The sequence below is a fragment of the Eulemur rufifrons genome, chromosome 4, assembly GCF_041146395.1.
Source record: "Eulemur rufifrons isolate Redbay chromosome 4, OSU_ERuf_1, whole genome shotgun sequence".
Taxonomy (NCBI): Eukaryota; Metazoa; Chordata; class Mammalia; order Primates; family Lemuridae; genus Eulemur; species Eulemur rufifrons.
This window is the reverse complement of record NC_090986.1, coordinates 59,650,104-59,664,988: the sequence shown is the minus strand read 5'-3', so window position 1 is coordinate 59,664,988 and position 14,885 is coordinate 59,650,104. Positions and strand designations below refer to the sequence as shown.

The 14,885-nt window shown below is 41.3% G+C and overlaps 1 protein-coding gene across 1 annotated transcript in view; it reads left to right on the top strand.

The window, feature by feature from the left end:
• Positions 1–14,885, top strand: part of VWA8 (von Willebrand factor A domain containing 8) — a 316,757-nt gene that overhangs the window by 276,633 nt on the left and 25,239 nt on the right. The window contains exons 39-40 of the mRNA XM_069467672.1: positions 1,211–1,367; positions 7,448–7,556. Coding sequence (XP_069323773.1) covers positions 1,211–1,367; positions 7,448–7,556 — 266 coding nt within the window. The remainder of the gene's footprint in view (positions 1–1,210; positions 1,368–7,447; positions 7,557–14,885) is intronic.

Below are 14,885 nucleotides of genomic sequence, written 5' to 3'. Positions count from 1 at the left end.
TTCATGACAGTCCCATGAAGTAAATAATATTAAATATTGGTATCCTGATTTTATAGATGAGAGACTGAGACACAGAGATGTTAAGTCATTTCCCCAAAGACATACAGCTAGTGAGTTGAAACCAGGATTCAAACTCACGGAGTCTGGCTTAACTATGCAATAGTATACAATATTACTACTCCATACTGTAGTGTACTATACTGCCCTTCTAATATTGGATTCTCTTCTAAGTTCCCAAGTTATGTATGAATGAACAAAAGAAACCAGTTCCTAGTATCCTAATTATTATAGCAGAGGTAACAAACTGGTAGGCCAAAGGCCAAATCTAGTCAATAGATGTATTTTTTCTTTGGTTACCATAATGTTTTAAAATAATTTGAACTTGGACAAATTTAGACAAGGTAATCCTCTCTAGTTAGCCAGTATCCCCACAATGTCTTATAATTACCTAACTGGCCTGATAGGCATTTGATTTATATTTATAACATAAACAGTTCATACAGTGTTATATAATGTATACTTATAAGCATGTAAAACTTGAGTTTATTTTGAAAGACTGTTCTGCAGCTAGATGTTTATCTGTTGAATATTATTCAAAGCTAAAAGTCAAAGTTGGTGTAACAGTTGGCTTCTAATCTTGGCTAAGCCAGTGATAAAAGGTCATGAATAGGTCACTTAACCTCTCTGCATCATTTTTATAATTTGCAAACCAGAAGAAACAGTATTTGTAGCCTACCTGTCTCTCAGTATTTTAAGGAAAAGTAAGGTAACACAAGGGAAGAGAAGAGTTGCTAATTTAATTAGCCAATATATGATAAGGATCTAAAATATTCAAGTCACTCTTATAGGTACAGAAGTACAAAAATAATTAAAATATCCCATCCATCATATAGTTGGTGAGAAAACAAAATAAATATTAAAGGTTAACAAATTGTACACAAGAGTATGGATCCATATGAAGTAGAAGCATCAGATAAGCTGTCATAGAATTTGGACTGACTCTTGAAATATAGGTAGGATTTGGATGGATGGAGAAAAGGAAAAACATCCTAAACAGGAACTCCTAGGTTTCCAGAAAGTCATTTGAATATTTGATTACTGGTTAAGTACAGTGAATATACTTTATAGGACTGTCTTAAAGCCATGATCTGACTTTGGTGTTGTGCTCAGGTTCAGACTTACCATCTGGCTTTCCATGCTCTCCTTCCAGGGGGAAGAGACACGGCAGGTCTGGGTGGCAAAGGAGGTCCTTACCGGCTGGATGCAGGCCACACAGTGTACCAAGTCTCTCAGGCCGAGAAGGATGCGGTTCCTGAGGAGGTCAAGAGAGCCGCGAGGGAGATGGGCCAGAGGGCATTTCAGCAGAGGTCAGTGTTCCCTGGAACAGCACTGGCTGCTGCAGTGAAATGTCACAGTGGATTGTGGGTGAACCAGGATTGGTGTGATTTTCTACCTCATGCCGCAACTTGGACCACAAATTGAATTCCGTGACCACCCCTCTCCCTAATGGAGACAGCCAAGTGAAAGAAATCCCTTCTTCTTCCTACTCAGGCTCTTTGAAATTGATTGATCACATAGGACTATGTAGAAGAAGGAATTGAGCACATGAGAAAGTAAAACCAAAGATATTTCCCTTAAGAGAAGTTAAAGTTTAAATCGCTCCATCCGCGTCCATCTGTATAGGCCGCGTAGGGAATTCAGATAACTCTACATGACGTTCTTCCTGCCCTCAGGAATCTTATGGATTGGTGTGGAGACAGGGCCAGTGCATACACACACACACACACACACACACACACACCTGTTAAGTGTTAATGTCACATGATACAGAGGCTGTGTCCTCCAACAGTGCAGAGAGGGGCAAGGGCAGTGAGCTGATGTGAGGTGGGGCCTGAGTTCATCCAGGATTTGGAACTGGGAAAGAAGAGCTAGAACATTCCAGGAAGAGAAAACTAAATGAGCAGAGGCACCAGGGCAGGATGAGCCTAGTGTCCATGGCGGAGGCAGCCAACTGCCCACCCAGGATAAGGGGTACCAGCCGGGGAGGAGTGGGCAGTGAGGCTGGATGGGGAGGCCTCGTCCGCGGGTGGAAGGAGGCCTTGAAATCCAGCCCGACGTGCCCGTGGCCGTCAGACGTTCCACAGCTGTTCTGGGCCACTTTAATTGGACCCGTCTAAGAAATAAGAATCCACTTGATGCTCTCAGTAGACATCCACATGTGTTCTTCAGCTAAAAGTGAAAAATGCCAGAGAACCAGCAGTGTCTCCTTGCAGATTAAGGGACCCGGTGGTGGTTTGGGAAGTAGATTGACATTTTTGTGCTCAATGAAAGGAGCTGGGTGCAGCTGGAAAAAAGTATGCTCAAGGGTATGTGAGTTATGAAATTCCTCCCACGTAGAACATCTGGTATCACGTTACATGCTGTGCTTTCACATCCTGCAAGTAAACAGCGCAGAACAATAGAGACAAAAATGCAGGTCCCGCCTGCCACACCCTCAGGAAAGTCTGCAAGCCTCAGGACCCTCGTGGGCCCAGCAGGTAAATAACATGTGTGCGTTAGAGGCAGGAGTGTTGCTCTCCGCCCGTCTTCTGGCTTCCCTGGTGACCTTGGACAGTTTCTTTATCCTCCCTGTGCCAGAATTTGCTCTTCTGGAGCTAGGGGGCTTCACTCTTTTTTTCTTCCAGAGAGGCTATGAGGACAGAAACTATGTTAGGAATGAAAGCAGTTGAAACCTCTCAAAAAAAGGTGGGAGGAATACTATCATGAAAAGTCTTATTAGAATTAAAATACTGCTCTACATTTTATATGAATAATGAAGTATCCATTTAGGAAAAGAGCCATTAGATATGCATCATTTTCCCCTCCCCAACTAATGAATTCCTATTACTGCCACCCTCAAAACCTCCCAAGTAATTATCCAGCCTAAATTTTTGCGCAAGTGGACAAGTGGATAGAGTGTTCTGGTACACAGTGGTTCACAGGGACTCAGAAAGGCCTTGCAGTGGTGCTTGGGCACAAGTGTGCAACCCCGCCTCCTGTTGCCATATGGGGATAAGGAACCTGGTTCCATGAAGGGCCATTGGCCCATGGGGGAAGAAGTCTAGGGGCATCTGCACTAATAAGGCAACTGGATTTAGTGGATGTCAGAGAGGAAAGAGAGGATGTGGGGAAGGGAGTAAATGAGGAAACCATACACCTCTGTTGTGCACAGCAGAGAAGAATCTCAGTGGAAGTAAAAGAGAATACCATAAGGTGGTTGAAAGACAGAAGAGGTGGGCAAGAGTGTGAGAAAAAGGAGGAAGAAATAAAAACACATGGGGATTCTGAGAAAGACGGCGGCACAGAAAAACGCCGAGAGAAAAATGCTGCTTTCTGCTTTATGTAGAAACAGGACTTCTATCCCATTTGATGACTATTCCATTTAGTACTGCTGAAGATTTCTCTTTAACTTTTTTTCCTTCAACTTTTCAAACATAAAACAAAAGTAGAGAAAAAATATATAATGAACCCTGTGGATCTGACCCCAACTTCAAGAAGAAACATCTGGCTCCACTCGCAGTCCTGACTCCTGGTTTGTTTTGAAGCCAATCCAAGACATTCTGTCATTTCATAGTAAACATTTCAGTGTGTATCTTTATAATATAAGAATTCAAAAAAATACAAACCCACAATACTATTGTCATGTCTTTAAAAAGTAATAATTCTTTACCGTCATCAAATAATTAGTTTTGAAGCTATTTTACCACTTTAGGCATATGCAGAATGAGGTTAGGTCCCACCATTAATGCTTTTATAGTGCCCTATACCTCCTCTCCATATTGCTTGTCAGTCCTTAACATTTTATGATTTGTATGATTAGTTGATGGTCTCTCCACTGCCTATAAGTTGCTTGAGGGCAGGGGTCGATCTGTTTTGTGCCCCTAGTATAACTCTAGGACCTGCACACAGAACCTGGTACATGGCAAACACTCATACGTATTTGTGGAATGAATAATACACATGTGCATACAAGAAATAATATCACCCTTTAGTACTTAATTTAAAGACTGGCTGAAACTGGGCAGTCCAAGCCATCAGCTGGAAGGTCCATTCTGTTGCCTTGCAGAGCCTGATACTACTGATGGGTTCCTGACATCATCAACATAGCATTTCCTTAGCATCCAATTGTGTCTGGTGTGAGGCTAGATACGAGTCCCTACATGTCAAGAATATACTAACTCAGGCAGACTAACAGAGGGAGACAAGCACAGGACGTGCATGAAGCGGAACAGAAACATTACACCAATGAAAAGTGAATGAAATAGACAGTGAGGCACTTGTACACACTTAGAAAAGCATTTAGGGTGGGCACCAGCTGTGGAAATCACATCCACTACCATTTGAAAAACTAATCAGCCTCACACAGTGAATCTCAGCTTATGTTTGTTTTCCTCATAATTGATTCAAAATTATAGTATTTAAGTCTGACCTATAAGAAAAAGTAAAATGAGAACTAAAATTCCCAGACTCTTACGTAACAATAAATATACCCTTTAAAAATATACTGTGCCAACAACGTACAGTTAGTCCACATAGATTACTAGGATGCGAAGCAGCTGTGCCCTGCAGTTTTGATCCCAGTTAAAGAAGCAGAAAGACATATTTTCAGCTAGTTTTGTGGGCTTGAGAGTATTAGCGTTGGGAATCTTGTTTGATCCAAAGGCTAAAATTTCTTATTTTCTTTCTCCGTTCCCTGCTTTGGTCTTCATCTTTCAGAATTTGTTATCAGCTTTGAACACTTTGTAGGTGATCTTTCTGAAAGCTGACACGATCTGGAATACGATTTCCAGATTTCTTCATAATTGAAACAGCATGTGGTGTGTTTTTAGGTGCAACGTGATCTGTGAGCTAATTCTGATCTCTCTGCAAAGGTCTGTCTGCTCAAGGTGACTCGCCAACTGCCTGGCTCCTTCCTTGATATGTATCTATGTGTTTGTATGTGTGTATCCATTATAGATGTGTGTACATATGTACATATGTGTGTATGTATACAAGTTCATATGTGTGTGTGTATATTCCCTCCTCCATCCCTATCTCACCTTCCCCTCCCCACAAGTACAGCTGAGTCCACATTTTTTCTAATCAGTTTTAATCCCCTTTCTTTGGGAAAGAGCAAATTGACGTCCTATGTATGAAGTGGGTAGGTAGCATATCCTGCAGTGCTCATTGTGCCCAGCTTCTGTCAGCCTTGATACTTGAGGCATAACTTAATCTAATGAAAATTCATAGATTTCAGAGACTGCCAAAACTAAACATAAGAGGTATTGTTAGAAGGTCAATTCCTATACTTGTGTTCCTATTCGTTCTTCAGGATAGAGTTAATTAGATTTAGAAGGGCACCTTGGCATGTCACCTCACAATATAATGATTCAGATATTATAGTGGCCTTCTCTATATTTATCTTTTGATAGTAAGTATTTTCAAAGTGCTATCCGACAGCATTTATTGAGTGCCACTGTGTGTCAGGCATTGTGCTGGGCACTGGAGATTCAAAGAAAAAATAAGACATGGTCCTTCTACTTGGGAAGGAATAGAATAGAAAACATCAGAGTACGTCACATATAATAAACATATTTTTCAGTTATACACTCACACATGCATTTGTGTGTACTAGATCTCAATGTAAACCATATTTCCTACTGTGAAAAATAAAATTTGAAAAACACCATGATAGAGGGAAATAGGCCTATCTATTAAAGCAATAGAGTATACAGGTTCCATGGTAGATGTCTGTTTAAGGTATATAAAAAGGGAATGGTCAGTTTTATCCAAAGGATCAAGCCAGACTTCTTAGGATGTCACCTTTGAGCTGCGTCTTGAAACCTGAGTTGGTGTTAGCCAGCCCAGCTGGGTGATAGGACAGAAATTGCAAATCTGCCCCGTGGTAGGTTAGGCCTAGCATTATGTACTTGTAATACGCTTCTAGTGCTCTGCCCCATGATGAATGGATTCTTCCCAGTGCTTGGCTGGACAGGAAGGAATAGAGACCATTTGTTCTCATTCAGTATTTGGGGTTTCTGTTTTAGCCCAAGGAGATAAAAATATACTTTCTATAAGAGTTTCAGCTATACACCTAAGATCCATACCTCCAATGTTGCATGCATGCATACACACACACACAACACACACACTGAACAGTTTAGAAGATTGTGTTATGCTTCGGCTTTTGAAATGTGCATTCATTATTCCCTGTCCTAGTATCAGCACCTTTTATATTTATAGGAATTTATGGAAATGTGTGATTTAATTAGTGTATTATGGGTACAACACTATAAAACCCAAGAGAGGGCACCCTGTGAATGAACTTGCTATTTATAATTAGTGTAAGATGCTACATTTTAAATAATCCTGAGTCGCCTTTGTATTTCAGTTTATTTTGAGCACCTGTTTTATGTTAGGTACCACGCTAGGCACTGTACATACAAAGATGAGAACGACTCAGCCCTGACCTAAATGAACAGAGAGTAGCTGGGGAGACAAAAGACAGACAGTTGTAACAAGGATGGTAAATGCTCCGACTGATGGAGGAATGAAGTGAGATGGGAGCACAGAAGACAGACCTGGGGGTCAGAGCAGGCTTCCTAGAGGAGATGATAATTGAGTCTTGAAGGGTAAGTGGAGTTAGCAGGCAAAGAGGCAGGGCAAGGGCACTGCAGGTGGGAGAGAGGCACCTGTGGGAGCATCACGGCATGGGCCATGGTGTATGGCGTGTGCAGGGAACTCTCAGTGCACTGGTGGCACTGTAGCAAAAGCAAGTGATGAAAAGTGATAAAAAGGAGCAGCACACTGGGAGGACAGAATTTCAGAGCCACAATAATGTTAAAATATAATTTTCCTATTTAAGGTACACTGTCAGCAATTTTAGAAAAGTCTCATATAAGCATGCATAGCAACACACTAAATTATGTTCTTTGGGCCTGAACTGTTATCTTGGTCAACCAAATAGATGACCTTGATCTTAAAAAGCAACCCATGGGAACTCTCTTAGGAATTTGCCACATGAAGTGATCAGCTGCCAGCCGTGTCTTTGGGATCTAGCAATCGGGTGCTAAGGAGCCAATTCATGCGCACTTCTCCAGAGACCCAATTGTGCACATTTCTAACTCAGGGTTCAGTGTCAGTAGCTTAAAACTGATCATGGTGGCAATATTTACACCATGAAAATCAGCAAATACTGCAAGTCAAGGCTTTAAAAAAAAAAATCCTGGAGGGCCATTTGTTAACCATTTACCAGCACAACACTGGACATTTCCCTCCTTTGAATCTATAAATATAGCTGGATTCTTGCTTTTTCTCCTCAAAATCAATCTAAGTTGCCAAGGAGTTTGCTAAAGTTCTAGCAGTAGGTGAATGAAAGTAAAAGACCCACATGCACAAGCTGTTATCTTTTTGTGCCCTTTGGTTTCAGGCTAAAGGAGATCCAAATGAGTGAATACGATGCTGCGACTTATGAAAGGTTTTCAGGTGCTGTTCGGCGACAGGTGCACTCCCTCCGAATCATCCTGGACAATTTACAGGTAAATCTTCCATTTATAGCCCATAATCTTCCAGTATGGGCCCAAGAAAATAATCTGGGCCCAAAGCTCAGCCCATCCCAAAACTGTTGGAGAGAGTCATCTGAACCCTAATCAGCCAGTCAGAAAAAATTAACAGTGCTAAAATGTCTGCATAAAACTGTGGACTCATCCCACAGCTTTCCTAGTTGAGTTCTCCAAAGAAAACTATTTAACCTCACCTCTCCTCCTGTCCAGGAAGCAGTAATTTTACCAGTAACCCTAGTAGACACCCAGCTTCCTGAGTCCCTTCATATAAGATCTGTGAGCATCACACCTCTGCTGGAAATTCACTAATAGAATTCTCTTCCTACAAATCATGTTACTGCCATTGAAGAAACAGAGGAACATTTAGGATCATCCAGGGTATGTATTCTCTCTGCCCCCTGGCTCTTCCTCCGCCTGCCCTCCCCCTGCCCCGACATGGCCTGCCTTTTTGCCGTTTCACAAAACAACTGTTGGCGCCTCAGAAGTAGTTGATATTGCTATTGCCCCTAAAAATAGTGATGGAGACTCTTCAATGCTCCCTAACCAGTGACCATTATTTGGAGATTTTACATTTGAAATCATGCTCTGGTCAATTTGCACAAATACTTAAGGAAGAGCTAAGTATTCCCTAAAATCGCAAGTGAAGTCAAATTATCTTGTCTAAAGAGAAGGCAGAGCCTCATTTCAGGAGCGAAGGGGCAGGATTCGGAGCCAGGCTGTGGCGTGCTTCTCCACTCTGCTCTGGAATCCCATGTTTCCTTTCCGTGAAGTGTTTGAAGTTGATTGTCTTCAGTTATACCTTTTTTTCCTCTTTGGTTCTTGTTTGTAATTGTTGTTTTGAGGGAAGTTTTATTGTTGATATTTTTTACTAGGTTTGGGGTGTTAGAAGTTCCATGATGCAGTTTAATCTACCATCTTTACCCAAAACTCTGGGAAAGCCTCATTTTTTAAAAGATCTAAACTGTATCAGGAAATTAAGAAAAGTTTCATCATTTCCAAAAGGAAAAATCTTTATAATGATGAGCCAGGCCGGGTGCAGTGGCTCACAGCTGTAATCCTAGCACTGTGGGAGGCTGAAGTGGGAAGATTGCTTGAGCTCGGGAGTTCAAGACCAGCCTGAGCAAGGGTGAGATCCCCGTCTCTACTAATGGAAAAATTAGGCAGGTATCATGGCACCTGCCTGTAGTTCAGCTACTCAGGAGGCTGAGGCAGGAGGATCGCTTGAGCCCAGGAGTTTGAGGCTGCAGTGAGCTATGATGACACCACTGCACTGTAGCCCAGGTGACAGAGTGAGCTTCTGTCTCTAAATATAGATAGATAGATAGATAGATAGATAGATACCTAATTTCAAAATCTGAGGAATGCAAGGATTAAATCATTTGCTTGGAAAAAAATCCATATGCAGTTATACAGGGTAAAACAGCATAAGATTTTATGTAAACTGTGTGAACAACATAACGTTGAATGATTGGGTTTTCTTCCATAGTCACTCAACTTGACAAATGTTCATTGCCCTGGGCAATGCCCTGGGAACTGCCAGGTGGGCTCTGAGCTTCAGGGCAAGGCAGGAGTCAGTAAAGGGCCAAAATGCATGGTTCAGAAGAGAGGAAGGTAGTGGGAGACGGTGCTTGTACTAGGACTAAAGAATGAACATAGTTTAGTCATTCATTCATTTCTTAAGTTCTTGATGCACACCAGCATTAGGGATAGAAAAATAAAAGATTGCCCCTGCCCTCAAAGAAGGAACTCAAAGAAGACAAACAATTTCCTAAATTCTTTAGAAAAGTTTGTACACAGTACTATGAGACAAATGAAGAGAGGCTTCATGGAGAATGTAATGCTTAAGTTCACTCCTGAACGATACTGAGGAGTTTCCAGACATAGGAAACAGCATGTGTAAGTGCACAGGGGTGCGGGAGAGCACGGTGAGTGCAGAGAAGGGCAAGGTGTTCAGTATGGCTGAGACGAGCACTACCTGGTGGGAGACGATGACAAGAGAGGAGGCTGGCAGAGTCCCAGGCACCAGATCCTGAATAGCCCTGGCTGCCATGGGGACATGCAGACAGCATTGAGTTCTACCCTGTGGAAACACAGAGGCCATTAGAGGATTCACAGTACTAGACAGGGATATAACAACACATTTTGAATTGAAGGTATCAGATTCCTCATGGTATTAGTATAAACTAATACTCTAGTATTAGTTAATGTCTTGATTGGTATTTTTAGGGCACAATGCTATAGTTACTTTTATAAACATCATCTCATTTGATCCTACATCAGCCCTTTAAGATAAATGGCATCATGTTTCTAAAATCAGCAATAAGAAAAATCAAATCCACTTCTGTTACTGCTCATAGTAGCACACAGGTGAAGCATGGGTTAGAATTAGGGTTAGCATTAAGGAATGACTCTTTTGGTAATCACCACAGTGATGAGACCAGTATCAAAAAACAGTGACCAGTTTTGCTTTCAGCTTTCAAAGAGAAATAAAAGAAAATTATAAAGGTCTCAGGGAAAAGCAACAAATAAGATTAAATGGATTTAAAACAAGAAGGTGGCACCCATAAAAAAATCCTTAAAGGAATTGGGGTCAATAACTTACTAACTATCCTCAAAAAGAGTAACTAATTATTTCAGGGAAGTTTTTATTCTCTTCTTCTCTGGAAATCTAAAACAGAGAAAATAGGCTTAAATAATACCAAGAAAGAGTTTTAAGATACATGAAAAGAGATAAAAGCAATTTAATCTTTGAATGAGTAGCTAAAATGGATATGGAACTTCCATCTCTGGAAATCTTTACAAATGATACCATCATTATAATAAGAGCAAGCATTTATGGAGCATTTACCAGGCACCAGGCATTCTACTAGGTGCCTTACATTATCATCATCATCATCATCGTCATCATCATCAAGCTCACCTCCTTCATCGGTGCTTAATGGCTAATAGTGCCAGCTCTGTAGCCAGACAGCCTGGATCTGTAAAATGGGAATGACAGATAATGTGGCATTAATGAACATTAACTCAGATGATACATGTAAACCATTTAAAACAGTGCCTAGCGTATAGCATTCTCTGCAGAAGGATTAGGTTCATCATTACCTTCACTGCTTGCGAATACTCATCAGCCTGGACTACAGGCCAGATACCCAGTCAAGTACAGTACATTCCTTGTGCTATTTAATCTCTGTAAAAACCAGTAAGTATTTCTGATAGATGTGGAAACTGAGACATAAATTATCTCAATTCTCATAATCCTATGAAATATAAATATTTTGCCCCCACTTTATAAATGAGAGAACTGGTGTCACTTGTCCTGGGTTGTATGATTAGGGAAGCAGGTGTTTGAGCTTAAAGCTCAAGTCCCAGTTATTTGTTAGATCTCTGTTATCTTCCAACTCTACAGTTCCATAAAAAGTATAGTTCTTAAATATACTCATAAGACATTTTTCATCATTGTCCAAATGGCAACACAGTGTTTTCAAATGTTTCCCTTATTGAATCTTTATTTTTTTTTTATTTCATCTTATTGTTATGGGGGATACAGAATTGCAGGTTACATACGTTGCCCATGTACCGCCTTTCCCCCCAAGTCAAAGCTCCAGGCGTGTCTGTTGCCCAGGTAGTGGCCGTTGCACCCATCATGTAGGTAAGAATCTTTATTTTTAACTCATAGGGGAATTATTCTCAGGTGGGCCTTCTAGTCCTCAATTTAGGGAGAGAGAGCTAGTTTAAAACACAGCTACTGGCCAAGAATGGACAGGGCCTTACATAGAATATGAAATTTTAGATTGTAGCAAATGCAAGAAGGCTTTGATTTGGTCCCGTTTTTGCCATCTTCTGCCAGTCCTATGTGGCTCTGATTGACTAATATCTTCCAGCTGTTTTGAGGTTGCTGCATCATCCCAGTAACCATGGTGTTTCTCCTTGGTGAACAACTCTGGCCAGGAACTAGCAAATCATCGTTTGAGATGACTTTCCAAAGCGCAGCTTCAGGCCCACGCATTGATTCCAGGTGACTGGGCTGAGATTGGAGGAGCAGGAAATGCTGTTGCCACACATGTCAACATCTGCGTCAACATGTGCCCGTGTTGCAGCACGTGTCTTTGTTCTCAATTGAGATAGCTGTCACCATTGACCCTCCTTGGCTTCTTTGAGTTATTGGACCTTTTCCCTTCTCTGAATCGATAGGAAGAGTTTTGCTTACTAGAATAGTAGAGTCTATAAGTACTTCTATTATATTTGGTTCAGAATCTCAATCTCTGATTGCAGCGTTCTCTAACAAAAGAAAACATCCATTCCCACAAAAAACCACTTGATTTTAATCATATCTTTTCTCCAGTGTTTTTCTGCTCTGCAATCAGTAATTTCATTCTCAGGCTAAACTAAATTAGCCTTTCTCTGATTGCTTTGGCTAGCATGATATCACTATGAACCAACAATTACATTCCTTTTTTTCCCCTCTAGTGTCTCAAAATGAGCTTTTGTTCACATAAATCATGTTTTGAACACTAACTGTGTGACATACACTGTGCTTAGCACTGAGAACACAAAGGTTGGTAAGGTATTGCCCCTGTACTAAGAAAATTCTTGTCTTGAGAAGCAGAACAGAAGATACCTAAACGGATAATTTCAGTTTAATATGGTAAGTGCCTAGATAGAGGGATTCTTAGACTATAATGGAAGCCCAGAAGAAAGGGATTCAAGGATAGATTTTGAAAGAAAGGATACATGAGCTGAGTCTTGAAGGACACACAAGTATCACCCAGACAGAGAAGGGTGGAAACAGTGCCCCAAGAGAAGGCATGGCATGGACAAAGGCATGACACTGTGTGGTCTCAGAAATGAGCTGAGGGCAGGACACAGGCAGGATACCACCCAATGGGAAATGCAAATAAGGACATGAGGCTGAGAGGCGGGTAGGTGCTAGGTAAGGAACTTGGACTTTTTTTCTGAGAATCCACTTTACTCATATGTGAAAAGCAGAAAGCATTTTCCCATTCCTTTTATTTAGTCTGTAGTAACTGTTTCATTCAGTAGACATGTATTGAATATCTGTTTTGCCTAAGGGTTCTTGCCTTCAATAACTAACCTTCTAGGGAAGAAGATACATGTATAGTTGTAACATAAAACATACTATGGTCAATACCACAGAAAGGTTTTAAACAAAGTGTAATGATTATATATACAAATAGGTGAGTAATTTCTAGGCTGGATAGTTGGTAGGAAACTCATAAAGTGTCATTTTAGCTAGGCCATGAAGAATGGGCATGGTTTCAATTGGTTACTCTCTTCTAAGGATGGGGCTGGAAGGAGAGCATTGACCAGTAGTTCTCAAACCTTCAGTGCGGAGGGGCCAGGTTTTTTTTCAATCCAGCGTGGACTAATACTTTTGTAAAATACAATAGAAATAGTTTCAGAATAACTGAAAAAATGATTTAAAATGGCATACAAAATATGGGCCCAAATTCTTTAATATTAGATTCAACAAACATAAAATTACTTTGCCAAATTGGCATACAACTTTCTAAATTACTGTCAGTTTCTGTTGCTTGTTTCATCATAGGCCAGTGACAGGTGTTCATAGACCGAAAGCAGTTTGTGAAGATCTGATCTAGACAGAAGAAACCTCAGAACCAAGGGCAAACACTTAAATGCAAGGCTGTGTGGAGAATGACAAATAGCCAGGGTGACTAAGTTCCGAGTTTTGGGGTAGGCTTGAGGGAAGTGGGCAGTAGGAGAGAAGATGAGGGAGAACGGGAATCCCAAAGGGCCTTGAGCACCATGCTGAGGAGGCTGACTATGTTCTTTAATCAGGGAGGCGCCATGAAAGCAGTTGAGAAAGGGAGTGGTATGGTTATATCTGTTTTAAGAAGTTTCATATCTGCAGAGAGAGAAAGTTTCACAGGAGAGGTGGAAGCTGGGAAGTCAAATCATAAAATTATTTCAGTTGATCAGTTGAGAAGTGATAGAAACCTGAACCAGGGTAATTGATATGAAAATGGAAAGGGTGAGACAAATTCAAGAAGCGGTTTGGGGGTAGGACAAGAAGACAGTGACCAATGGAATGTGGGATAAGGGGGACGGAAAGGTTTTTAAGCCCTAGAAGACAGAAATAGGGACTGCAGGAAGAGAAGGGACTTGTGAAGAAAGAAAATGTTTGCTTTGGATGTTAGTATGTTTTCTCACTACTGGGACACCTATATAAAAATGTCAAGCATAATATTTGAAGTTTTTAAAATGTGAATGTGGAATTCAGGAGCAGGGTGAGGACCGATAGGGTTACATATCTATATGGATATCTATGTGTGTATTGTCATGGTCATCTGTGTAGGCGGACAGCCCAAGACAAGAGAGAGGACATGTTGAGTAAGGCAAGACTATAGGGCAAGGAGAGGGGAAGGGTGAAAACAGCCACGTCAAGGAACGTCTGCATTTCAGGGGAGAGCAGCAAGGTACCAGATGCTCTTTCTTAGCACGTGAATGGCTCATCACTCAGCATGTGATGTCAGGGGCCTGGAAATACAGTCCTGACTTTGGGGCTGTACAAGCATGGGCTGCTAACTCAGTCTTTGCCAGATGACTATCAAAATGATGAAAATAATAAAAAGCCATAAATAATGAGGAACCCACAGGACAGTAGAAATTAAGGAAGGGTGCAGGTGACATGCAAGAATCTTTGAAGAATTTTTTAAATACAGAGTGATGGGACCTCTATCAAAGGCTACTCGAAAACCTTCCTGAGAAATAGCATTACTAGCAAGTAAGTGCGTGTGACCTAAAATCTCATTAACACCCCTTGCTGAGAGAAGCAGGGAAGAGAAGCAGGGCCCGTGGCCTCCATTTTGTCCCTGCCAAGCAGCAGCGTGTGACAGCAGCAGCACTGGGCAGGAGGGGGTTTCACGCAGTGGCTACAGCAAGCGGGAAGCTGGAAGGAGAACAGCACAGGGAAAGAGGCCAGACAAGCCCGACTTATACTTGGCCTGAACACTAGATCAAACAAAAGCCAAATGCCTGAAGTTGGCCCCATTGCAATGGCTTTTCCAAACAAAATAAGAAATGATGTGAAGATGAAGTTCTCATGCTGGGGCTGTCCACAGTTCCAACTCCCTCCCCGCTGAATTCTTCAGCTAGCATTGTAGATTTAGTTCAACTAACACCACTTTAAAATCCTCAAGGAGAATTCCAGTAGCAACAAAGTGGAAAGTGAGTGCAACCAAGGAGAATCCTGCAATCTCTTCCTGAACAGTTTTGTGTAGCCATCTCATCATTAGAGAATAAGGACACAGAAAAAAATAAAACAAC